This window comes from Poecilia reticulata, chromosome 11, assembly GCF_904066995.2.
Source record: "Poecilia reticulata chromosome 11, P_reticulata-male-v2, whole genome shotgun sequence".
Taxonomy (NCBI): domain Eukaryota; kingdom Metazoa; phylum Chordata; class Actinopteri; order Cyprinodontiformes; family Poeciliidae; genus Poecilia; species Poecilia reticulata.
The window spans coordinates 818,868-846,525 of record NC_088840.1 but is presented as its reverse complement, the minus strand read 5'-3'; the positions used below and the strand labels follow the sequence as shown (position 1 = coordinate 846,525).

General features: G+C 39.2%; 1 protein-coding gene and 1 long non-coding RNA gene across 6 annotated transcripts in view; both read left to right on the top strand.

The window, feature by feature from the left end:
- On the top strand, positions 1-10,986 carry LOC145553610 (uncharacterized). The gene is made up of 2 exons (XR_014089665.1): positions 1-9,228; positions 9,725-10,986. It is a non-coding gene; the product is annotated as an uncharacterized LOC145553610 (long non-coding RNA).
- The window catches only part of c11h6orf136 (chromosome 11 C6orf136 homolog), a 42,915-nt gene extending 15,677 nt beyond the window's left edge, over positions 1-27,238 (top strand). For 3 of the 5 annotated variants that reach the window (XM_081612304.1, XM_081612305.1, XM_081612306.1), the window contains exons 6-7: positions 21,248-21,317; positions 25,770-27,238. In XM_081612304.1, coding sequence (XP_081468430.1) covers positions 21,248-21,317; positions 25,770-25,913 — 214 coding nt within the window. In that variant the 3' untranslated portion in view covers positions 25,914-27,238. Of the gene's footprint in view, positions 1-21,247; positions 21,318-23,033; positions 23,207-25,769 lie in introns of all 5 variants that reach the window. The other 2 variants (XR_014089663.1, XM_008421188.2) reach the window with 2 other exon arrangements.
- The last annotated feature ends 420 nt before the right edge of the window (positions 27,239-27,658 follow it).

Sequence of the window (27,658 nt, the reverse complement as noted above, 5' to 3'; positions counted from 1 at the left end):
CAGTTCATTCAGACTAGATACTAGTTCACTACTTTTACTTCGCAAAGCCTTCACTTGCTGGATTGTTGTTGTCACGAAAGCACACACTAGGTGACTCATGGTTATTACTGCAGTATCAGTCAGTACAATTTCATAAAACTGGTTTTTAAATGTTTCACATCAAGATACAAGTTTGTAGGCAACTATCATTTGCAATGATAAACTGCCTATAGAATCAATTTCCTGTGGAAAATTCCTAATGCCTTGACGGCAGATTCAGTAATGTACCTGAACAAGCATTTGTAATACCCTAACCAGTTGTTACAGGGTTTCTCCCAGAAAACTTGCTAAGCCTGGTGATCCACCATGTTTTTGTATTAAAAGGATGACAGGAAATGTAAAATATTACTGGGTAATTATGTTACTCGAAGACATTGCTGACAATACTTAAACCCACAGCTATAGAGTCTTAAAATCAACAAATAAAAAATTATACAATTAAAAATAAATATCAATTATTTGCACTTTTGTTAAATCCAAATTGCATCACCAGCTGCTTAAGGCCCCCCAGGCCTTCAGGGGCCTCATAAATGCTAACGTTTTAATACAGACCATCGATGTTGAATTTTTAACATTTGTTTATTCAGAATGACAATGCTGTTAAATTTGAGTGAATGGGATAAATTAAAAGATTTTAAATGACTTAAGATTTAAATTTAAGATTTTAAGGAGTTGACAAATTTACATTGTAAAAGTTCAAAGAACAATCTTCATTGTTTATGTTACCATAGCTACAATCTGATGCTTTGAGTTTAACCTAGGAGTTTGAGTAGGAGTTTGAGCTCTGTTTATTCACAAATACAGCTTAGTAAATTACAATTATAACTAATTGGTTTTAAGCTGGGGTGAAAGTAGTTCACCCCTGCTTGAGGGTACTATGATAAAAGTGGTGTGTGTGTGCGTGCGTGCGTGTGTGTGTGTGTGTATAAAATTGCTTCTTTGTGCTTTGGAGTTTCTGTGCTGATGAATTTTTTTGCGAAGCGATAAAAGCTGGGTAGCTTTTGCATAGCTACAAAATGGAGCCATGTTTCCTTCAGCCCACTGGCTGCAATGTTGACACCTTGTGATGCCATGAGACCTAAATTCTGAACATTATGGCATGGAGTGCATCCCAGTTTTCCATGTCTGGCATATAACCATTAATTTTAGCTTTTAAACTGGCTATATTGATATTGTGTCCAGATAGAGGGATAATCAGTAGCCTAGCATCATGACCTATTTGTTCTGAAGATCCAGCAGCTTCCTCTTCCTGACATGGCGCCTCCTCACCCTGACTCTCATACTGATAGGAGGAACCACAGAGCTCTGTTAAGTTAAAAGCACATCTTCTGAAGTTGGGATATTTTTCCTCCAACAGGCTCCAGTGGAATCACCTCAAATCAGATGTTGGACTGGATTTTATTTCAGTGTCATTTTTTAATGTTAGAGCCTCAATTTCAACAGTGGAGCTATAAAGGTTGAACAAGGTTATCATTTTGGAGAAAGTTTCATCAACATCAATATTTCCACTAAATAAGAGGCAACAAAAAAGGTTTGATAGAGGAAAAGCCTCTCAGACTCTGAGCTCAAAGCAGTGGTTCTTAAGCTGGGTTCGATCGAACACCAGGGGTTCGATGAGTCGGTCTCAGGGGTTCAGCGGAGCCTCTGCCGCGGAGGTAAAGACACACTTGTGTAAAGTCGTGATGACGCGCCCCGCTTTGCCATCACTTGCTGCAGAGGATCACGTTACATTACTTAGCCAATCAGTGCTGCGGAGGAGCACTGATTGAAGGAGCTCCACTCTCAGCATGGATTTGAACTTGTGTCTTTAATTACTTCAGCAAAGCTCACAGTTTCTACCAAATTATGTAGCTTTCGGTGTACTTCTAAATCTGCTCCTTATTCGCATCTTTTCGGGGTTGCTACTGCCTCTAGTGGCGAGGGGGTGGTAACACAATTAATATAATTACATTACTAAATCAGATTACCGCAAGTCTTTATTATGTATTCTTAATTTTTCATTCCCCTAAGAATGTAGAGCTAATTAAATGATCTAAACAAGACCTTAAAGTCGTTCCAGTTTCTCTCGATGGCCAACCTGTTGAAACTGTGGCAAATTTTAAATACTTTTGTTTGTTCCTGGACAGTCAACTCAACTTTGCTGAAAACACTGACTATATTTTGAAGAACTGTTCTCAGAGACTCTACCTTTTAAGAAGACTTAGTGATCTTCTTAAAGTGTACCTATGTCTTGAATTTGGGGGGGAAAAAATCATATTTTATTTATCACTACAGAAGGATCCAGGGAGTGCGCATATGAAACTGGTGGGGTTCGGTACCTCAAAAAAGGTTAAGAACCACTGGCTCAAAGAGAGAGAGGGTGCCAAACTATTTTTTTTCTAAATATTAATTTCATTTCACATAATTATCGCGGTAGAAGCCATTTGTTTGTTAAATACTTAATGAAGCATATTTACCGTTGTAGCCCAGTGGTAAACTGGGGTTACTGTAATTACTGTATGTTAAGGTTAATAGAAATCTTACATGGTCAAGACAAGATACAAGTATATTAAAAGTAAATTCTTGTTTACTCAGGCATACATTGATGAAGTGTTTAGTATCCTTCTTTCTGAAAGAAATACATTGGTATTTTCCTTCACCTTAATAGTTGAATAATATAAAGGTCACTATTGAGTAATTACCTTACTTGGTGATTAAAACTATAGTTTGTTAGCTATTGTGCAAATATTGTAAGTGAAAGAAGTAGTGTGACGTAAGCTGCACTGTGCATTTTCTGGTCTCACCATTTGATTGGCAACGGGGACAGTTCATCCAAGGCGGGACTGGGGATTGGTTGAAAGGGGAGGAGGCGGGAGGAAGGAGAGAGAGAGTCGTAAGGGTGGAGAACGGAGGCGCGACAAGCGAAGGAAAAAAAGAGGAATAGATAAAAAAAAGAATAAAGACAGACGAAAGGGAGAGACAAAGGGACAAGAGGACACGAAAGTCAGGAGAAGTTGAAGGAGTTCAGTCGACGCTGGAGGGACGAGCCAAGCAGTGGCGGAGCTACACTTTTAAAGTTGGGGGGGCCAAGGGGGGGCCAGGACTACCTCTGGGTAGTCCTGGCCCCCCAGGACTATACATATATGTATGTATAATTTAAAAAAATAACCAAATATTGTATGTATAATTTAAAAAAATTACCAAACTGAATATTTGGTTATTTTTTAAGCCCCTCTGACATTTGACATGTTATAATTAACACCTTTGACTGGCGCACATGGAGACATGATGGACTTTACGCAGAGTTCATTGCAGAGGAAACTAAAATCAATCAAATAAAAGATCCTTTCTGAATATCATCTCATGGACACTGAACTAAATGCGTCTTTCTGACCGGGAGCTGACAGCGTGTTGAAGAGTTATGCACACCTTGGTTAGGAAGCTCTGTTTGGACAGGTAATTTGACAGGTAAAAAAAGTTCTGGTCGGACCACAATTATTTGCCTGATGGTGGCTCGGGCTTCTAATGAGTTTACATTTAATGAGTTTTGAGCACACAGAGAAAACCTAAAGAGAATGTGATCTACTTATTGTAGTTTAAATAGAGGAATAACAGCTGACTGTTGAGAGAGGAAAGAAATTAAAGTTGGACAGAAACAAGCGCAGTGCGCTGGACAATAAATGCGCATAAATGCTCCACCGTTATGCTCCAATTAATCACACATGAGATGACAAACGCCAAATATACAATATATAGTTACACTGCTTACGTTAATGGTGTTTTAAAAACAAAACCAGTAAAAACTTAACTGAGTTAATATGTCAGATTCCCTCCTCACCCTCATCTTGATAAGAACAGAGAGCAGTTCGCTGGTTTCTGTCCAGACTGTGATAAAGCGCAGCTGACCACTTGGTGCGCAGGCAGTTTCGACTTTACGCACAGAGAACACCGTGAAGCTCATTATTAATCATACTAAGAACAATATCTGTCAGAGAATCATCTCTGATCTGGACGCTTTAACGGACCAGCGGCTTTGGAGCGTCCAGCAGCTGATCCGCTTCTGCTGGGTTTTTCTCCCGCAGAGGGAAGTCAGTGCGGGATCAGGAAACGATCAGAGTTCTGCCGTCTTCTAATCACGTCATTTCGTGAAATGTTACCTGATTTCAAAAACGTTCTTGCAGAGAAATAATAAATGTTTCGTTTGATGACTACAAATTGGAAATAAAAAGATTTTTTTCTTTGACGGACAACGAAAAAACTCTAGCGCAACCTCTGCTCCAAACTACAAACATTGTCGGCCCCTCTTCGGTTTTTCCTTTATTTTATTTTTTCAGAGGACCTGTAAATAACTTATTGGGGTTTTACCATCACCACCAGGTATGAAGTGCTTTAGCCTTTGAGTTGCACCACAGCGCAGCACAACTGAAACACCCAGCAGAATATCAGCTTGTTTTTATGAGTATAAAGGAGGCTGGTATAGCGCCTGATCTAAATCTATTTATTTATGTCATCACATGGACTTATATAAAGTTTTATACATTTTCTTTTTATATATTTATTATTGTTTTTCTTCTTTAGATATGAGGTTGACTTAGAATGATTCCAAATAATGTACAGGAATACCCTGGTGCTGTTACATGTCAATCATCAGGGGGTGACCCTGGGGGGGCCAGTCAGATGACAGGGGGGGCACTGGCCCCCCCTCTGGCTCCGCCACTGGAGCAAGTGGTCAGGACTGACTTCGTGCTAAGCTAAGTGGGCTAACGCTTTAGCGCCACGGTTCTGCTGCAGACCTGAGTGAAGTTGCCCCACCCCCACCTTCTTCGAACCAGACAAAATGGGTGTCAATCAACTAGGCTACGTTTGTGCTGGTTTGTGCAGCAAAAATTTTCGTTTGTGCTGCTTTGGCTTTGAAGATATTAATGAAAGTGTAAAGGTCAATCAGCCCCCCAACTTTTATGAAATCCAACTTTCTTTATATCTTTAAAATGATGGCTGCACAAACGTTTGACACCACTTTTGTCTGATTTGAAGAAGGTGGGGGGGCAACTAAACTCAGGTCTGCTGCAGCCGTTGAACCCCTGCGAAGTTGAGGAGGGAGTGCATCCCAGCATTTTCTATGTTTTCCCCGAATTGCAACGCTCTAAAATTGCGGTTTTTTTTATCGTCCTCCCTCTGGGATTTAAACTTCTACTCCTCGTTGGTCACAGGCCTGCAACGTTTTTTTCTTTCCTGTTTTTCCATTTTTCCCCCATCACTTGGAGGTCGTGAGCAGAACCGACTTTCTTCGGGATGATATACTAGCTTGGACATTGGGGTGACCCGGTCTAAGGGAATTGTAAACATTAATGGTTTAGTTGGTCTGCCTTTTGTGCTGCCTTATGTGAGACGTATATGTTGTTTTTTTTTTGTTTTCCCTAAACCTTAAGCGTGTTTACAGCTTACAGTTCAACTGGTGATTAACAGTGAGGGTTCCCTGTCACCATAGTTAATAAAGTGAAGCTGAATAATTTCCCCTGAAATTCTGTTTCTCTGGGTCATATTTGTTACAAACCAGGTCAGTAGTATTGCCTACATGAGGGTGTACCAGGGCTTAAAGTGCTCCGGCCGGGGGCCGGATTTCCGGCTTTTGACCAAACGGTCCGCCTCAGCCAAACTGTAGTCTCCGGGCTTAAAGAGCTTCGTCTAAAGAGCTTCGTCTACAAAGATGTCTGCCAATCAGAATTCTAGCTCCCGTGTTCTTGACCAATGACTGTAAAACGGTTTGTAGAAAAGAAGCGCATGCGTTCGGTTCGGCGGTTAAATCAAATGCGATATGAAAGAAGATTGAGTTTGTCTGACCCGGGAAAGAAACACGTTTACTTGAGAAAGGAATTAAAAACGATATATGTCAGTCTGCCTTTTCCCCATCGATACGCTTCCCGACCGCCCTGCACCTTACGGGGTAAAAAAAAAAAAAAAAACCGAGGCGCACATTGCTCAACAGGAGAAGCGGGACATAAAACGGAGCGACAAACTAGATGTGAATTATGGCATAAAAACAGAATCCGATGCTGAACAGTGAAAAATCAACTCATGATGTGAAACACATGACGATTAGGCAGCGCAGCAGGCGATGTGTGAAGATTACTGGTGGTCAATAAACGATAAAACAAATATAGCAACAGGAAAGAAACTAAAGTGGACAGCAATAAACGAAGAGATAATACTAATCAAAGGAAACTAAATGGAAATGAATGAAGAACACAATGCAAGAATAAACTAAGAAACTAAAGTAAATACAGAGGAATAAACTGGTATGGCAAGACCTTTCGAGCAATACTTAATTCAGAGGATTGTATGGCAAGAATAAACAGACACTATTTCCAGATAAAAGGTAAAATATTGTTGAAATGTCATGGGTTTGTTGAGACCACATCTAGTACTGAGAATAAATATATCTTGCAGACTATAACAGTAAATAACTTATCACTTATTTATGTTTTTAATTAGATTTGATATATTTATTTCTTCGATATTATTTTTCATGTCGGTGTCAATGTCATGAGGCTGATGACTCCATGACACTTTCAATTTGACTCATTAGGATTTGATTAAGAACCAGATTTGTTCTTTGTAATTTCTGTCCAGTAAACCTATTAATCTATAATCAATAGGCAGGTCTATATAAAGATATAATCCATGTTTCTGTCTCATATTTGTATGGCATTAAAAGGATCTGGAACTTTAGTTTTTCCACTGAAAGCTCTGGTTTGCACAGTAAATGCCATGTGGGTGAAGTTTTATGGATGATACTCTGATGTCCCATTCTCCTGAAGGCAGCACAGAGCTGCACCACCAGAAACCGACAAACACTGAAGAAGAGCTATGATCAATGTAGTTACAGTTCTGTCCATGTTTTAATGTTGCAGAGCTCAGTCGTTTTGCAAATAGTTCAAAGTTTAAACTGGCATGTTGAACATCTTTTATCTGGTCATTTTGTGGAAGATTTAACAACTAGAAAATGGCTAAGAATAAGAATCTTTTTCCACTCTGACTGGCTGCTGTTAGGCCTACCAATTTTAACTTGAATGTTCATTGCATTTTCCGTAGACGCCTGTGAAAATAATTTCTAGAGATGTGCCGATCAGGTTTTTTCCTGCCGATACCGATCACCCATGAGGGCAAACCACTGATACAGATCACATAATTATTATTATTATTATTATTTTTATTTTATTTTATTTTTTTATCATAAACACTACCGGTTACATTATGTGGAAAAAGGAACCATGAATTCACCTTAATTTAGACAAAAACTTGTTTTTAATAACCTTTTCCAAGAAGAAAACTAAACAAAACAGGCATTCTGCAAATTGTACTGCAATCGGTAATACTATCTTTAACAGACTGATAACGTATGAAGGCTCTGAAGAGGCTAAATAATGCAAAGAGCCAAAATAAACCTTTCAACATTGCCCAAAAAATTCAAGTATAAAACTTAACATTCAAAGGCAAATATAGGATCCATTACAATAAACAATCCTGAGTTACTGAATGAAAACTTCCTGATAGCATGGCGGCTAGCTGACTACTGCTAGTTCTGAGTGGCTGTTTCTGACTGAGTGGAGTAATTATGCAGAGCAGGGAGAAGATCGATTATTTTTTTAGAGATTATCTGTCTCATGTTAGGACAGCGAAAGTTTTAATATGTATGTAAAATGTATTTATTTAGGTTAGATGCTGCAGCTTTAAACAGAGGTTCGGTGTGAGAGTCACTACCAGGTGGAGCAGAAGCGGCGCTCCGTCTGTGAAATATTACTACCTGTGGCGCGTAGCAGCGGTTCAACAGCGAGAGCAGAACCAGCATCTTACATCGCAGCTCGAAGACTTACATAATTTTGCGGGTTATTTGTTTAGCTTTCTGACCGTCATGCTAATCCGGGTGAGTGTTTGTAGCTGTGCGCTGCTTTACCTGCCATCTGATCCTCCATTTGTCTTTTTTACTGCAGTGAGCCTCGATGTAGCCAAACTCTGTCAAGTATGGCATTGTTTTATGTCGTATTAGCTTCGTCGTGTTGATGCATTTTGACGTGCTTCAATTTTCCGCCGCAACACGCAAACTTCCCCATTCATTCAGTGCGTTATAGTTCCACATCGCTTAGGATTTGTTGCTGCGCGTTTGCGCAGTGTGAAGGAAAGAGGAGACCAGCTGCACAGGCAGGCTGCGAAATGAGATGCAGGTGATCGGTATCGGCAACAAGAGCCAATGATCGCCGATCACCGATCATGCACTTTTTCACAAAAATCGGCCCGATTATGATCGGTGACCAATCGATCGGCACACCTCTAATAATTTCTATTCCCATGACTTTTTTGTTCTCTGGGAAATCTTTTTTGATGATAAATATAGAACAAGCATAAAAATCAAAACATCTACAATAGTGATAGTAATATTAAGGATAAAATAATGGTCAGTGCAAAGTAGCCTACAAATTCTTTGTTGGGGGGCGGTGAGGGACCTGGATAAATGCTGGGGAGGGCGCTGGCCCAAAAAAGGTTGAGAAACTGATTTAGTTGGTAATGTTGCATGTTCTAAATTACTTGCAAAAACATTGACTGAAAGGACTCTTTATTTAATGTTGAGGGATTGTTGCCTGTAAGGCAAACCTTTAGGGCACAGACATTTTATATTTTGTTTTGAGTTGAAATGTACTGAAGTTTTATTTAAGTTTGAGTGTTTAGCTTCTTAATTGTATTGTTAGAAGCCATTGTTTGCACTATTCAAAGACACTTTTCATTAAACTGTGGCAATAGCAACGGTATAGTTAATTTATATCATAAATATAAGTTTCAGGCTCAGGATTTTTTTTATTTTAAGCCCTGGGGTGTACCAGATTTTTGTCGAACCCAAGCACTCACCATTTTAGTTTTTTCTCATAGAGTGGTTTAAGGTGCTACACTGTGTTTGATGTTTGTTGTGAATGACGTATACTCACAGATGAACGAGATAATAGGGTATATGCCACGGACTTCCGTTTTAGCACTTCCGCATTTTTATGCCACATAGAATGGTTCCAGTGCACAGGCAACAAACAGTATGTTAACAGTGGCTCCTCAGTCCTGAAGGACTATTAATATGCCTATATAATTATTCAGACGTCCTGAAACGCTCCAACAACAACAAAGGATTTAAGCTGGATGTGTCAAAACTTAACAATAACTTCGAAGGTAAGTTAAATCGTTTGTATTCATAATATATGTCTGACGTAGCTAACAGGGACAAGCTTACAAAGGTGCTATGTAAATTTTAAGCGTTTTGATTATCTGTGCATTGTGCAATCTGCATATCTATACTTTATAGATAGATATATATATATAAACATATATAGATCTGTCTATATTGTGCCCAAGCTATCAGTCGAAGCTGAAGTTAGCTTCAGAATGTAGCATCTAATTCGGAAAATAGCGAAAGGGCGATTACACTTAATTTTTCACTATTTTGAGCTTTTTTAATGTGTTGTACTTTAAAAACAACACCTAGACATTTCAAACCTAACTAGATTATTCTGTACTAAGAGCAGAATAAATAAAACATTTATGAAACCTTGATTTGTGAAATTTGTAAAATGTCAATAGATTCCAGAACACATTAGATCTCAATTATTAATTTGGCATTATTTATTATTTTAACTTTCCGTTTTCTTTTTTTTAATCTTTATTATAGTTGGAGTTGGACCGGAGTTCTGTTTGGTGGCTTCCTGGAGGGAGAGATTGGCTGAGCTAATGTTGCCAACAACTTTTCTCCTGCTATTAACGTTTTTGCTTGTCTATATATAAAGTATTTCTATCAGTTGCTCTTTTTACGTTTTGTATACAGTATTTGTTTATACAGTATTTTTTTATTTTTACCTTAATGCTTACCTGGTCAGTTGAGGTGGAAATGTACATCCTCTTGATTACTGACAAATGTCAGAACCACATGGACTGAGCTGGTTACATCAGATCAATCTGAATCTTTATTTCTCATTAAAATAACTTCTTGTAATTGTAACATTGTTATAAAATTTCATCTTTATTCTGCTGTAACAATGACTACATTCTTGCAATTAAAATGTCTTGTATCCTGACCGTAATGTTCCCTTATACAACTCGCAGAACAGATGATTGAAATAAAGGCACTTTTTAAAAGTATTTTCTGTGATTTTATTATAGAAATTGAGGAATCGATTAAAATCAAATCTGGTATGAAAAAAAGTCATGCATCATCCAGCCTTATTCAGCATATTAAATTATATGACTAAACATATTACTTAATACATTTCCATGCTATAACCTAAATGTGTTGCATTTTAACATCACTTGAATTCCTGATCTACATGCAAATACTTGATATAACGTAAACACTGAGAAAAGGGGAAAAAAAGTTTGTGAAATGTAGAGAATTATAAATGAGATTAAATTTTATTGTGGGTGCAAACAGGATAGCAAAATGAACAGTGAATATATAATATACTTCCTAGCAGCTAATCAGACATCAGACTTGTTTTGCCTTTACTGGTAAAGAAAACTTGTCACTCTGGAGGAGAGGAAGACCGGCTCAGCCCCGTCCAGGATGACTGCAGTGTCAGGGTAGCCAACAAAGTCTGCATGTAGATTTTTGCATACCTGGTGCTCTGGTTTCAAGATCATAGTTTAACCAAGTACTGTAAATAAAAAGTCAAGTGCTGTAAATAAAAAGTTAGTCCACGTTGTGATTATCCGGCAGACCGTGGACTGATGGATGCCGTCAGCTGGTCCAGGTGCTTGGATCCAGTGGAAAGGTAATCAGCACAGAGGCTCAATCATGGCTCAGAAACACATCACGAGGCGTTACGATGCAAACCTGAAAAATTAAAAAGAAAAAAATTAATAAGCGTCCATATTTAGCTGCACAATGTAATCAAAACTAATAAATCCTCAGCTCTTTTTGAGAGTTTCGCATGAAAATAAATTGACAATATCTCAGGAAATTAAATGTGTAAGTGAAATAGTTCTGGTATCACAAAGAAACTGCAAAAATGTTTCAGAGGTGTAACAACACTGAAGTTACTGAGTAAGAGTGAACTTAAATACTACTTAGAAAATGCATGTTAAAATCTGAATACTCTTTTGAAAGTGCAGCTGAAATTAATTTAAACTACTAGCAGGCAAAGCACAGTGTTCGCCTAATATCTGCACCAACAGTAATACAAAAAATTATGCATATAAGAGGCATTAGTTTATAAAAGTCGAGGCAAACCTAAATTTACCATTTTAAAAACAAAAAGCAGCGGGAGGATGTAACTGCAGAATCTCGGAGGGGAAAAAAAAGAAAAATTACGTTGTGTAACGCAAAAACAAATTATAGCAGCCAAGTGGAAAAATTCACTCTAACGTGGATTATAATTATGAAACGGCGAAGGTAGATGTCATATTTTCGGGATTCGGGAAATATGCGATTTGTACCATTTGTTCTGTGGGTTTTTTATGTGGGTCGGTGCCACTTAAGCGGTTGTAAAGCGAAGGTTTTGGACCTTAATCTGACTAACTAGTTCCGGCTGAAGCGTTGCTGCTCTCGGTTGTTCTTAAATTACTGTGCTCGGTATCGCTTCGACTGCATGTTAAATGTATTTTATATAATTGTGACATAAAAAAAAAGCTAAGGAGTTGCCTAAAAATAATTTCATAGTCTGTATAACACAAACGCAAACATCAACACACGTATTGACTCACCTTGTGCCGAATCGCTGCCTCTGTTCTCAGCCTGTTCCCGTAGCAGTGGATTTCCTCCGGCATTATTTTCCTCCAACAAATTATTCCAGTGAACAAAGCACGTACAGCTCCCTTTTAACCTCCGTCCTCCCATTTCTGACGCTGGATCTTCAATATCCTCAAGCTTTGAAACAGCAGGCAGCTACAAACCGGGTGTTAGCTGTAGTGGCTAAGTTTTGGCTACAGTCCGCTGTCGCCTAGATATCAGCAGGAAAATGAAAAAAACTAAGCACTGGATGGTACCGGCTAATACTGGACACAAGGACACACCACAAAACTCGGTTGTTGTACCAGTAGCTCACAGATATTTTATGTTTTGCGTCTTTTTCATGGTACAGATCTTGCGGCTTTGGGTAAAATCAATAGGAGCAAGCTGGACCCGGAACCAATCTATGTGGCATAAATTCAAACGGAAATACGTCACCACCTCTCGTGGCATATTAGTCCATGGGCCAGAGGCCAAAATCTGACATTTTTGTCCATTTCAGGGTGGCAAAGTCTATCAATATTTTTTGAAAAGATGCATATTTCTAGTTAATATTTTGGTATGATAGCCCTTCGAAAATGGTAGCTGAGTCACAGTTATTATCTCATCAAGTAAACAACCCCTTTGGAAAAATTCTGTTTTTTGAGGCTGGTGTATCTCTGGTTTAGGGTCACGGTATGGGCATTTGTCAAAGGTCTATAATGCAATATGTGGTATCATCTTAGAGGGGACACTCTTGGCTTTCATTTAAGCCATGTTTTGAGTTTCTCTGACCAACACAGAGGTCATTAGAGGTCGTTAAACCAAAATTATTACACATTTTTCCACACCTTTTGACCAAACTAGATACATTTCTTTCATCCCAATGGTATCCAGGGACATCAGGGACACAAGAGTTAATGACTAAAATACTCAACAGACTCTAAGGAATCAGAAAATGTATGATATACCTACACTGTCTGTCTATGGGAGGCGATTATGAGCTGTAATTTGAAGTTACAGACTTGGGCTATAACCTTAACTGGTGTATATGTTGGGGGTTTAGTGGGAGTTTGTTTAGAGTGTCACTCGTGTCTAATTTGTTAGTTATAAAAAAGTTGATCAGTAATAGAAATGTACACTTACATAGAGTTTAGGATGCTGTATTGGCCTATTAGATTTTGTGAGCTTTTCCATCATGGGCTACACAATAGTAGCCCATGATGGCCACATAGAGACATAGCAGAATGAGGGAGGAGACCACCCTCATTAAATGACAAATTCTGAGGTAAAAATAATAAAAAAAATTATTTTCAGCTGCTTAGGCTACTATTGACAGCATAATTCAGATTATTATATTCCATTTCTGCTAACAGATGATAAGCTTAGGCATATCGGCACCATCTACATTATGCTTGCTGAGGATGTTGATTTCAATCAGGCCCACAAATGAGTTTGTTAAAAAATAAAATCAGTAAGATGTAACCATTTAGGTTCAGCATATAACTTTTATTTAAAAATCTATGTATTTATCAAAACTATCACTGTTGTCCTGAGACCCTCCTCCTGGCTCTGACTGGTTGTTTCAATTTTGCTCTGCGAGAAGGCGCAGGGGCTTGATTTTTCTAAACAGATTATTTGTCTCAGCATACTGTGACAACATAGTGACAGTTTCAACAAATATATAACATAATTTGTTTCCTAAAATGTACATACTGCAGCATTGAACTGCCTTTGTTTGCATGCTGTTCATACCCTGTGGTTGCTACACAATTTACCTGAATAGTCTTACCCTGCACTTTCAATTTCTACTTATCTGGAGCAAAGTTTAGTGCTGGTTTACAGTTACAGACCTTGAAATAGTGTTGACTTTTTGTATATTTTTTTTCAGATGACACATAGCTATTAACAGTAAATTAGGATGTTCACAATTTGAGTATCATCAATCCACTTGGAAATATTCCAGTGTGTGTTTGTAAATAAGGATACTAAGACACCTGAAGGAACCAAATGTTTCATTTTAAAGCCAGAGCAGCTATACTATCTCACCTCAGAAAACAAACTTCAGTATTTAAGATAACTTGAGGTGCTTTTCTACTGGCAAGTCGTGCACTAACTGGTTAGTGTGTAGTTTGGTTCTACTCCTGGTAGTGAGTTTTTTCATTACCGGCTCTGTTCCTCACTATTGTGGGAGGGCCTTTAGCGCAGCAATTGGTCAATTCTCCGCTGAGGTTTGCAGTGACACTCAGCCATGGAGAACCTCAAGGTTATGGTTCAGATGGACTCAAAGATATTTCATTTTGTTTTATAGAAATTCATTGCTGGCCCAAACATAATGATAGAGGCTTTGATCAGCTGATTATTTTTGCGATATATGAAATCGCTTTGGTCCCTACCCTGATCGGTCTAGTATCTGAAGTAGATACGGAAATCTGAGAACAGCCAGCCAGAGCCGCGCTGGATCTGGATCTCCTCAGACTGAGGCCAAACCAGTTAGAGGCAGGCTGGTGGAAAAGCACCTTTAGGAACATCACAGGCAAGGAGCTGACAGAAAGTGTGAGACATTATGGCCTACAGAAGCCTGGGATAGAAATGGACAGATATTCCTTTGTAGAACTTATGGAGAAAAGCTGGGTAAACCCTCTAAGTCAGCATCAGTCAGACATGGTCGGTCTTTCCACCGGATTCATTGTATCACTAAACATAGTCAGTGATTTGCTGTAAGCTCATCATGCTGGAGAGGAAGCTTATAAAAAGTTCAGAACAGGTCATTTAGAAAAATACTTACTAACAACTACATTCCATGACACAATAAAAACATTCATAAGCTTCAAAAATAGTGGGGTAACTCTTTTACGCCACTGTTTTAGCTATCTAACAAAAGGAAAGAAAGCAGATTGAGATATTTTTGAGTGTATCATAATAGTTTAACAAAGAAGTACCTTCAGATTTAAGAAGTCTTTGGTCATCCACTAGCTCCATTGCCTTGACTCATGTTCATAACTTTAGGAGATTTTCTCTTGCAAGAGAGTTGGAAGAATCAGTTGATGTTGAATAATAGTCTGCATGGATCATTAATGGAAAGTTGTTCAAAAACTAAAAGTTGATGGCAAGACTTACTATAATAAGTATACTGATATTACTTTATACCTACATAAGGATGCTGGATGTAGATTTCAGCTCAGCTTTTAACTCCATCAACTCCTGACAAGTTGGTGGAGAGGCTAGAGTCCCTGGTACTAGGAGCAGGACTGTGCTGGTGGATCAGGAATTTTTAAACCAACAAACCCCAGCATGTCCAAATCAACTCCCTTACCTTCTCCGCGGTCACACTCAGCACAGGTTTGCCCCAAAGCTGTGTCCTCAACCCCGTCCTTTACTTCCAATTTACCCATGACTGCAAAGCCACTCAGAATAATATCGTCTTGTTCAAAAAGGTGGTTCAAAGGCTCATAACATGGTAAACCAATGGTGAAGGGAGAATTCCCTTACCTTTAATACCAAGAAGACAAAGGAAATAATCCTCAACTTCAGACAAAGAAGACAATCCAACCAGGGCTGAGCATAGATGGTGAGCAAGTAGAAAGGGTCAACAGTTTCAAATTTCTGGGAGTCTACATCTCAAAGGATTTCACCTGAACCTTTAAAACCAAATACCTCTTTAAAAAAAGCCCAGCAGAGACTCATTTTTTCTAAGAACCCTCAGGCAATGTCGTCTGTCCAAGAAGCTGATGACCAGATTCTGTCACTGACTTACTGATGTACAGTGTAGGTACTCCAACTGTACAACAGCAGACAAGACACCGCTCTACTCCAATTTTCCTGGGACATTAAGTTGCTTCTCCACCTCTTATATATTGAAACTGAACTGATAGGACATACAAATTAATTGACTTAAAGTTATACATTCATATATTTTTCCTTTTAAATATTAATGTTTATTTGACTATAAACTTTTACACTTTGAGCAATTTTTCACTTTTTTATTGGCAATTCTATTACTCAAGGCAATAAATTTTAATGTCAGCATATGATGACAATAAAGTTCTTTGTCTTTCTGTCTAACTATGGTCTGCCTTTCTATATAGCCAGCTAGCTGGTACAGGTTTATGTCCTCACATCTAATAGTCTAATAGCTTACTATCTTGCTATGAATTTCTCCATCTATTAGACTGTATGTGAGGACCTCCAGCATAAGGAACAGTTGGGTAGCATGCAAGCTACCTGATGTGCAAACAGGCAGAAGAGCTCAGAAATGTGCAAGCTCTAATGTTGCACCAAGACTGCTTTGAAATATAAGACTGCATGCTGGTAAGGTAGTTTAGCCATTGAATTTAGGTGTGTATAACAAAGGACACATCTAAAAGTTGCAGGACTCTGGCCCTTGAGGAACGCAGTTTGAGACCACTGCCTTAGTCTGTTGAGTATTGCAGTTGTTAACTTCCTCTCAGGTACAGCTGAGTTAAAAGAAAAGTGGTAGTAAACAAATAACAAAGCCTGCTCAATGGTTCTGGTCACCTGAAGCTTTCGGTGTACTTCTAAATCTGCTCCTTAGTCGCATCTTTTCGGGCCTGCTACTACCTCTAGTGGCATGGGGGTGGCAACACAACTAATATAATTACATTACTAAATCAGAATACCACAAAGTCTTTATTATTTATTATTATTTTTTCATTCTCTTAAGAATGTAGAGCTAATTAAATGATCTAAATAAGACCTTAAAGTGGTTCCAGTTTTTCTCGATGGCCAACCTGTTGAAACTGTGGCAAATTTTAAATACCTTGGGTCGTTCCTGGACAGTCAGTTCAACTTTGCTGAAAACAGACTATATTTTGCAGAACTGTTCTCAGAGACTACCTTTTAAGAAGACTTAGTGATATTGGGGTGAATTTAGAAAAAAATCGATTTATCACAAAAGAAGGGTTCAGCGAATGCGCATATGAATCTAATGGGTTTAGTACCTCAAAAAAGGTTAAGAACCACTGGCCTAAGGTTATCATCTGTTGGCAGAAATGTAATATAATAATCTGAATTATGCTGTCAATAGTAGCCTAAGCAGCTGAAAATAATTTTTTTTTATTTTTACCTCAGAATTTGTCATTTAATGAGGGTGGTCTCCTCCCTCATTCTGCTATGTCTCTATGTGGCCATCATGGGCTACTATTGTGTAGCCCATAATGGAAAAGCTCACAAAATATGATAAATAAGCCAATACAGCATCCTAAAGTCTATGTAAGTATACATTTCTACTATTACTGATTAACTTTTTTATAACTAACAAACTAGACACGAGTGACACGCTAAACAAACCCCCACTAAACCCCCAACATATACACCAGTTAAGGTTATAGCCCAAGTCTGTAACTTCAAATTAAAGCTCATAATCACTTACCATAGGCAGACAGTGTAGGCATATCATACATTTTCTGATTCCTTAGAGTCTGTTGAGTATTTAAGTCATTAACTCTTGTGTCCCTGATGTCCCTGGATACCATTGGGATGAAAGAAATGTATCTAGTTTGGTCAAAAGGTGTGGAAAAATGTGTAATAATTTTGGTTTAACGACCTCTAATGACCTCTGTGTTGGTCAGAGAAACTCAAAACATGGCTTAAATGAAAGACAAGAGTGTCCCCTTTAAGATGATACCAAATATTGCATTATAGACCTTTGACAAATTATGCCCATACCATGACCCTAAACCAGAGATACACCAGTCTCAAAAAACAGAATTTTTCCAAAGAGGTTGTTTACTTCATGAGATGATAACTATGACTCAGCTACCATTTTCGAAGGGCTATCATACCAAAATATTAACTAGAGACATGTTGATTACTGTATTTCCGCACTGTAAGGAGCACCTAAAAACCTTCAATTTCCTCAAAAGCCAACAGTGCGCCTTATAATCCGGTGAGCCTTATATATGGACCAATATTGAGCCACAACAGGTCTAGCAACTATGGTAAGCAGCCGCCGACTTCATTTTCGACCGTAGAAGAAGCGCTCGGTGCATGCTGGGATAGTTGTCAGAACGCTGGTTTGTTAATAAAGTTTGACTGACCTATCTACCCATAGACATAATATAAGAATAGACGCCTCATGGACCGCTCTCGCCTGTTGTCGCTGACGAGATTTAGGGCGGCCATCTTGGAGCGGTCCACCACTCCACTCAGCTTATGTGTTTAGCAGGCACAATGACGTATCAGCGCATTTAATCGATCATAACGCGCTTTTTTGTTACTGAAAACCATATTCAAACATCAAAGCTACATTTATAAACATTTGTGTTATTTAAGTTCTTTTAATACATAGTTCAGCATATTTAAATATGCTTAGTGGCAATAACAATAGAATAGGAATGGAATATCCTGATATTGCTGTATGATGAGCATATTACAAACCACACAGCCGTTCATAATTTATTTAATAAATTGTTTAGTAATATCAATACATATTTATATAACTATACAAACACAAATAATGATAATGGCACAAATAAATAGATTAATACTGAATAATATATATTAGATATATATATATACATATATATATATATATATATTATTCAGCTCAAAAATAAAAATAAAGGGAACACTCAAATAACACATCATAGATCTGAATGAATGAAATATTCTCATTTAATACTTTGTTCTGTACAAAGTTGAATGTGCTGACAACAAAATCACACAAAAATCATCAATGGAAATCAAATTTATTAACCAATGGAGGCCTGGATTTGGAGCCACACACAAAATTAAAGTGAAAAAACACACTACAGGCTGATCCAACTTTAATGCAATGTCCTTAAAACAAGTCAAAATGAGGCTCAGTATTGTGTGTGGCCTCCACGTGCCTGTATGACCTCCCTACAACGCCTGGGCATGCTCCTGATGAGGTGGCGGATGGTCTCCTGAGGGATCTCCTCCCAGACCTGGACTAAAGCATCCGCCAACTCCTGGACAGTCTGTGGTGCAACGTGACATTGGTGGATGGAGCGAGACATGATGTCCCAGATGTGCTCAATCGGATTCGGTCTCACAAGGGGTCTGAGGATCTCATCTCGGTACCTAATGGCAGTCAGGCTACCTCTGGTGAGCACATGGAGGGCTGTGCAGCCCTCCAAAGAAATGCCACCCCACACCATTACTGACCCACTGCCAAACCGGTCATGCTGAAGGATGTTGCAGGCAGCAGACCGAGCGGTCTGCTGCCTGCAACATCGTCACGGCGTCTCCAGACTCTGTCACGTCTGTCACATGTGCTCAGTGTGAACCTGCTTTCATCTGTGAAGAGCACAAGGCGCCAGTGGCGAATTTGCCAATCCTGGTGTTCTCTGGCAAATGCCAAGCGTCCTGCACGGTGTTGGGCTGTGAGCACAACCCCCATCTGTGGACGTCGGGCCCTCATACCATCCTCATGGAGTCGGTTTCTAACCGTTTGTGCAGACACATGCACATTTGTGGCCTGCTGGAGGTCATTTTGCAGGGCTCTGGCAGTGCTCCTCCTGTTCCTTCTTGCACAAAGGCGGAGGTAGTGGTCCTGCTGCTGGGTTGTTGCCCTCCTACGGCCTCCTCCACATCTCCTGGTGTACTGGCCTGTCTCCTGGTAGCGCCTCCAGCCTCTGGACACTACGCTGACAGACACAGCAAACCTTCTTGCCACAGCTCGCATTGATGTGCCATCCTGGATGAGCTGCACTACCTGAGCCCTTGTGTGGGTTGTAGAGTCCATCTCATGCTACCACGAGTGTGAAAGCACCAGCAACATTCAAAACTGACCATCAGCCAGACAGCATAGGTACTGAGAAGTGGTCTGTGGTCCCCACCTGCAGAACCACTCCTTTATTGAGTGTGTCTTGCTAATTGCCAATAATTTCCATCTGCTGTCTATTCCATTTGCACAACAACAGGGGAAATTGATTGTCAATCAGTGTTGCTTCCTAAGTGGACAGTTTGATTTCACAGAAGTTTGATTTACTTGGAGTTATATTGTTTAAGTGTTCCCTTTATTTTTTTGAGCAGTGTACATTACATATATATATATATATATATATATATATATATATATATATATATATATATATATGAATTATTCGCCTTATATATAAAAAAAGTTTTAAAATAGGCCATTCATTGAAGGTGCGCCTTATAGTGTGGAAAATACGGTAGTTAATTTTAAACTCTTGCTCGCACAGAATTGAGCAACACCTTGTTGAAACAATAATTACTGAGATTATTATTTTTGTTGGGTCATTAATTTGAACACGTTTTGTTGATTTATTTATTTATTGTTCTTTAATAAAGTTACGAACGTTTTGAGTAGGAGTCAGAGGAGGATGTGCTGGTCTCAGCGTCCTGGTGGCGTTCAGTTTGTCACCTAATGCCAAGATCGACTCAAATCTTCCGTGATCGACGTATTGCACCCCTGCTCTAGCAAAGCACGAACAGTTCAGAAACAATTTGAAATGGGGAAAAAAAAAGTAAATTTGTCAGCTCCTTAAAATCTTAAGTTTAAATCTTAAGCAATTTAATATCTTTTAATTTATCCCATTCACTCAAATTTAACAGCATTGTCATTCTGAATAAACAAATGTTAAAAATTCAACATCTGTGGTCTGTGTTAAAACGTGTTTTAGATTGTTCTTGAAAAACTAATCAGTCACGGCTTACTCGGTGCACTCACAGCTGCACATGCACCCATTGATTTTTTACAGCAGACAGCCGCTCCCCTCTCTTGCAGGTACTGCGTACACCCGCTAAATCTTTTAGGGATACGCAGTACCTGACAGTACCTGCCTACTTTCACCCCTGGTTTTAAGATTGGCCAATTAAGCTATCCCCTTCTCCCAGAATTTAATATATCTATGTTGAAATGCTGTTAGTGGTGCTGATGTTCTTAGCAGGAACAGGGGTCCTTAAGTCAAATTCTGCTCAAGGCCTGATACAACCTCTGACTGGCCCTGAAGGATGAGCTAAATCCACTGAACTGGATACAGAGGAACTAACAGGGAGATTTAATTTAGTTTTCTGATCTCCACGCTCTGCCTGACTGTAAGTAGACAAAGCATTTGATATGGTGCAGTTTGAAGCATTGTGTCAACGCAATAATAATAATAATTATAATAATGATAATAATAATAATAATAATAATAATAAAAATAATACTAATAAAAAATAAGCTCCTCCACAAACTCAACCACCGGTCCACTAACACACAATCTAAAAACACATCCATAAACTATCAGTGCAGACGACCCACCAGGCTTGTAATTACACTGGTGTTATGCTTGAGAAACCAAACTAGTTCCTTTGGCCATGGAAGTCTTTTACTCTGAAGGGGCATCAAACCTATCTCTTCACATAAGTTTTTCTCAGAACATAACAAGCTTAGGAGCATTCTGATATACTGAATTCAATACCTCATCTGGTCAGATTTAATGTTTGAAGAATTTTTGGTTTTCTAATCCCACTCATTCCTAATATCATCTCTTCTAGGTCATATGATGCATTTTCAACTTTTTACATTGGACATGATGGACTCATTCGTTGTCACAAAGTTGAAAAGGTGAGTTAGTGGTTTCTATTAAAAGGCCTTTAAATATTCAGATTCACATCGGGTCCCAGAGTAAAGCACTACAAAATGTTAGGAATACTTGGCTTTCTGAAAATATGTCATAATGCACCATAACCTTTATAGGTGAACTAATTAGACCTAGTTCAGTTTTTTAAAGGCATCTGTCCAGATGTTAAATAGTTCAGCACTTTAGGTGAAAATACAATAATCCCAAGTGTCTGATTCAAGAATCAACCTCTGGATCAATGACAGTTTGTATGTAAATATGCCCTTTCATTATGCTGTTCATTCTGTGGCGCCCTGAGACCAGTCAGTGGTGTCTGAGAGTTTCAAGGCAGTCTGCTCTTGGAAAGAACATGTTCACCAACAGCGGAGGACACGGCTCTCCTTTCACTACTTCATATCCTGTTTCTGAGCTGGTGTCTCCAGCCAGGGGAAGGGGTGAGCGATCTTTTGGTCAGATCTCTGCTGGGTGTTATGGCAAAAAGGGAACTACTAACAAATCTTGTAACCTAGATTTTTTTTTCCTTTTAATGCAAGATGCATCTTCACATAAAACATACTTAAATAAAGCCAAATTATATGGGTAATTACTCTATCATTTTACTTAACTTAACAAAAAAAAGGTACAAGATTAAATATTGGTTCCCCATGTTTAATAAGAATAAGTAGTCCGTAATTTATAAACTCATAGGGATTTCTCTGGACCTTAATTTTGTCTGGATTAGAGAGGTATAAAGCTCCATGTTTGATTCTTGTTCTGGGTTCTTAAGTAAACTAACTCCGACATTAAAAGCTAAATGTTGGTTGGTTCTCCATGTTTGATTATAAAACTAAATCAGTGGTTCTTAACCTGGGTTGGTTATCGAACCCAGGGGTTCGGTGAGTCGGTCTCGGGTTCAGCGGAGCCTCTGCTGTGGAGGTAAAGACACACTTGTGTAAAGTCGTGATGACGCGCCCCGCTTTGCCGTCACTTGCTGCAGAGGATCACGTTACATTGCTTAGCCAATCAGAGCTGTGGAGGAGCACTGATTGAAGGAGCTCCACTCTCAGCATGGATTTGAACTTGTCTTTAATTACTTCAGCAAAGCTCACAGTTTTTACCAAATTCTGTAGCTTTTGGTGTACTTCTAAATCTGCTCCTCAGTCGCATCTTTTCGGGGTTGCTACTGCCTCTAGTGGCGTGGGGGTGGTAACACAACTAATATAATTACGTTACTAAATCAGAATACCGCTAAGTATTTTGTGTGTTGGCGGGGGGAGGAATAAGAAGGGTTCGGTGAATGCGCATATGAAACTGGGGGGTTCGGTACCTCAAAAAAGTTTAAGAACCACTGAACTGAATGTTGGTTCCAGTTCTAGGTTGCTATGTAAATGGTACTGTCTACATTTGTTCTGGAATTGTAAAGTACAAAGCTACATGTTGGTTCTCCATGTTTGATTCCTGTTCTGGGTTATTGCTGAGTAATCCACAATTTATAAACTAACAGTTTCTCTAGGTCTTACTCTAGGTCTTAAACGTACAAAGCTAAATGTTGGTCTAAAGCAGGGGTCCCCAAACTACGGCCCGCGAGCCGGATCCGGCCCGCCTCCACATTTGGTCCGGCCCACTGAACAATACCTGAGAATATTCAGATTTTTTTTTTTCATTTACCGTATTTTCCGGACTACAAGCCGTTTATATGTGGATTTTTCTTCAACCACCAGGGGGCTCTTTAGCAGGAAGTGAATCATTGGAAGTCTGGTTACTTTCGCGCCAACATTGAGCCCACAAGCAGCAAAATGAGTAAGAAACAGATCAGATGTCTTTGGAAAGTTTCTTTGCAAAGGGGAAAAGGCCCAGAGAAGAGACAGGAGAATGGATTTATCCCGGACGGTAGGTGAGTCCCACATTACAAGCCGCTCTGCGTAATCGGCTGCTAATGAGGCAATGAAGCTTCAAGCTGCTTTGCCACGTGGAGACCAAGCAGGCTGTGGATATAAGCAACACTTCGGGTGTCATTGTCTCTCATCACTCCCAGATGGGACCGTCTCGTTGCAGAGAAACAAGCTCATTGCTCCCGTTAGTCATTATCGTGAGTTAAAGTTTTCACGAAAGTAAAATGTTCGTTTTTGTGTCGCTTCTGTTATTTTGAAGGGATATATATAAACGTTACCATAGCAACCAGAGTCAGAGCATTTGGGCTGCGGTCGAGAGGAGATGAGTAGAGCTTGTGAGTCTTAAGTCTGGTTTAGACGGAAAGATTTAAGAATTGTCGGCTGATTCTCCAAACCTCTGTGACCACAGCTGATATAGGTTCGATCGGTTCGTGTGTCCAAGGCAGGAGCAACACGAACCGATTCCAGTCACGAACATCCCGATTCCAGAGGATAATCCAGTATACACCTAACATAGCGGGAATTTAGAATAACCAAACACGGATGACGATGTAGAAGTGTAGTGTGAAGTCATTTTAAGAGATAAAAGATGTAACAAAAAGAAAAGGCGGTGGGTAAAAGACGACGGGAGCAGCCGCTCTATTTGCTGCATTATGATTTGGAGGTGGATATGTTTTTCATAGTTAACATTTTTAACTGAATAAACATAATAATGACCTTTAGATTTAATAATAAACATTCCCACATATCATCTCCGATATCCACCGGACTCTCAGTTGCGCGATTTGTCAGCTGTTTGGGATTCCCCTCTGTTCTTACGTCACTGCGCTTTTTGATTGGCTACCTGTCACATTCAGCAGGTTGTATCCTCGTTCCCAGTCAGGGAAAAACCCACAGGCTGCGATAAAAGGGCCAAGACAACCCAAATAGGGCATATTCAGTATTTAGTGGGAACACCAACATGCAGAAGCCTTATCTGACTGTTCATCCCCCCTCCGCCACTCCTCCCGGGCCGCAACAAAATTTCCAAGTCTTGACCGGTCCGCGGTAATAAAAAGGTGGACCACTGATTTAGCACATGCTAGTAGCAGACACGAAGGATCAGCACTTTTACTGCTACAGTTACGGTTCGGAAACTACCGTAATCAGTTCAGTTAAATCTAATCTTGGCAACTTTTTTCTTTTTCAACCCTAATAAATGTGATATTCAATTGACCTGTCATGACTCAGATTTTGGGTGTCCGCCCCCCGCTGCTGCAGTTGCATCGTTGTGGAAAACCGGCAGAGATATCTGAGGCTTAGATGTACGTTTACTGATTAAAAAACAAAAAAAACAACTTTGGGGTTGTGGCTTATGGTCCAGTGCGGCTCATAGTTCGGAAAATGCGGACTATAATCCTTGGATTTATTCTGTGAAGAACCCAAAGAGGGTTGTTTGATTGTGCTTTCTGGAAACAATATATATTTACATTTAGGCACTCCTGCAATTGTCACACCTTTTCTCTTACAAACTGACTCCGGCCCCCTAGGAAAATGTTATGTGGCCCTCACAGGAAAAAGTTTGGGGACCACTGGTCTAAAGTAATGAGTACGCCACAAATTCTAATAGTAATAAACTTAACAAACAGACAGACAGGGTGAAGAAATGACACCTCAGGAAGGATAAGGCACATGTAGCAACATTCAGGCAGCCAACGAAAAGCAGTGAAAATCAGGGCAATGTCTATCTGTAGCCATGAGATGTGAATGTGAAGTAACTCCATGAGCACTGTAGCCAGCTTCTCCAGGTTAAAGTCTCTGATGCAGTGGACTTATCCTAGAGCAAGTATTTATGAGCACTCTGCTCCTGTCTTCCTGAAGACTCATGTCTTCAGGAACGGAACAAGGTGCAAAAGAGCGTCTTGCTTACATATCCAGGAGAACTGAGATAGCCAGCCAGCCAAGGTCGACACAGGGGAGCCAGTTCCAATGGAGACAATAGTCTACCCTATCTTGGGTAGACTTCTAATTTCCATTTGCCATAAAGTGTCACCGGTATATCTTTGTTCCATCATACTGATCAGACAGCTGGACACGGCTCGAAACGGCTGCCAACATCTTCCAAATTTGTCAATAAGCCAGGTATCCACCAACTCCAAACAGCCAAAATCTTGTTTTCATGAATGCATAAAAATACAGATTTTCCGCGTTTTTCAGGGATAACGTGGACAGGCAAAAATATTTGTAAACATCCCAAAAGTCCAAAATGTATCCTGTTGGGTATGTCTCTGCAGGAAAAGCAGGCTCTCCTTTGCCCAGTCTTCTTGTTGAGAAAGTTTGATCAGTTAAACATGTTCATAATTTCATAGATTCAGAGGATATGCAAAGAGAGGCTCCAAAAAAGCAGGACAAAGAAGGGTTGGGAGGGAGGAAGAAAAAAAGCATCTGCCTTCACCGAGAGCTGAAAGAAAAAAAAAATACTGAAGTTTAGTTAGTGAATGAATAGTTGAAATGAAATGACTCCTGTGCTTTCTGTGGAGCAGATCCCGTAATTGTTTTGTGGCCTCTTCTTCTCTCCTGTTCCAGGTGATGCCGGCGCAGCCCCCCGTCCTTCCCAGAGTAAAGTCCCTCCTAGCGGGGGCTCTAGTGGCACTGGGAGTGCAAGAACACAGACCTGCTCTCAACCTTCTCCCCCCCATCCTTTCCTCATTGCGACAGAGCAAAAATTGACAGTAGAAAAATAAGTCAGTAAAATGAATGTTTGATCCTGAAAATGTCCATTCACCCTCACCTCTATAGTGCATCTTAAAATGAAACTACAAACAGATATGTTTGATTCATGCTGCCTCTGTGTTAGATAAGCAGCCATGGCTTCTCTCTGCTTCATTTGTTTCAGTTCAGCTGTCTACTTAAAACCTTCCTTAGTTTTTTGGTTTCAGACATCACAGGATTGTCAGTGATGTCAATCCTGGGTCAATCTCTGCTGCCAAATGTTCTAATCAGAAAAGCTGCTGTTCTTTCACAACTATTAAAAGCATCAGATTTTAAAGATTTCTCCAAATGAAGCTTAGGAATAAATGTTTACATGTTAAAGATTAGCTAAGCAGCTTCAGAACAAATTTTCTATTTGCCATGAGTATAGAGTAATAAAAGAATGTTGAATATTCTCCACTAAATTACGTCCAAAAGAATATTATTCAGTAAACCCTTCCCATTTTAGATGGCTTCTCTGTTTTTTGAAGATGTTTGCAAAGTGATTATTTTGTCCCTTTTTAAAAGTTGTTTTATCATTTAAGTCATCAAAACATCAAGTTAGTATAAATGATAAGAAAAAGTAAACAAATGTAAATGGATACATTTACATTTGATACATTACTGTGTGGTTGAAATTCCTGCCACATGCTTTGTGTTCATATCGCTGCTTGGAAATAAATCACAAATCATCACAGCTAGAGTCTTTGTTTACCTTACTGACTTTCAATTGGGTCTCTAGAAGTTATGGAAATAGTAGCAGATTCTGAACACGAAGCTCTGGCTTGAGAAGAAGTCACATGTTTGGAAAGCATCGTTTTATTTGTTAAATCATCACATATTTCCTAATCTGCCTGCAGTCTATGGTGATGGACCTGTCCTCACACATTTTGTCTGTATTGTTTCAGTGAGCACAGCAACTTAGTGGCTAGTTTTTAACAGCCATCATAAAACATATTTTGTGTGAAGTATTTTTAGTGAATTATTTAACAAATGGCGTTTTCATCGCATTCAGCCTACGAGCTGGTACAACAGCAGTCCAAATATGAGTTGAAGTTATGTGGAAATAAAATTTTGATATGGATCAGTGCAGTGGCCAAGACTGCCCCAGTTTCCAAGCCTTTACTGCTGTGTCAATAAAAGTGATAAATTAATACATACATTTGGCAATGAACATATCTTTACAATATAAATTATTTTGTGCCTCAACTGTAAACCCAGTTTGTGGGTTAAAAGATATATTCCTTCACTTCCTTTTACCTACATTAAAAGTACACAAATAAAATGCACTCATAAATGTTCAACTCTTTGAAGCTTCCTGTTAACTGATTGGTTCTTAACATTACTTAAAAAGAACCCATTGGAGGAGTCGATCTATTTATTAATGGTTTTTGCGACTGCTGGAATTCCAAGTCCTCATACTGATTTATGCATTTTCACAAATACGAAACTAATACATTTTTGTTTTATAAAGTAAAAACTAAAGTCTATTAGTTTTAGTTTTGTGATGAACCACAGCTACCAATACAGTAACCCAGGTCCAGTTGTGTTCAGCTCTGCATGTTCTAGAGCAGTGTTTCTCAACCTTTTTCGGGCCAGCGCCCCCCTAGCCTTTATCCAGGTCCCTCACCGCCCCCCACCAAAAAATTTGTAGGCTACTTTGCACTGACAATAATTTTATTATTAATGCTACTTTCATTATTGTAGATGTTTTGAATCGGCGC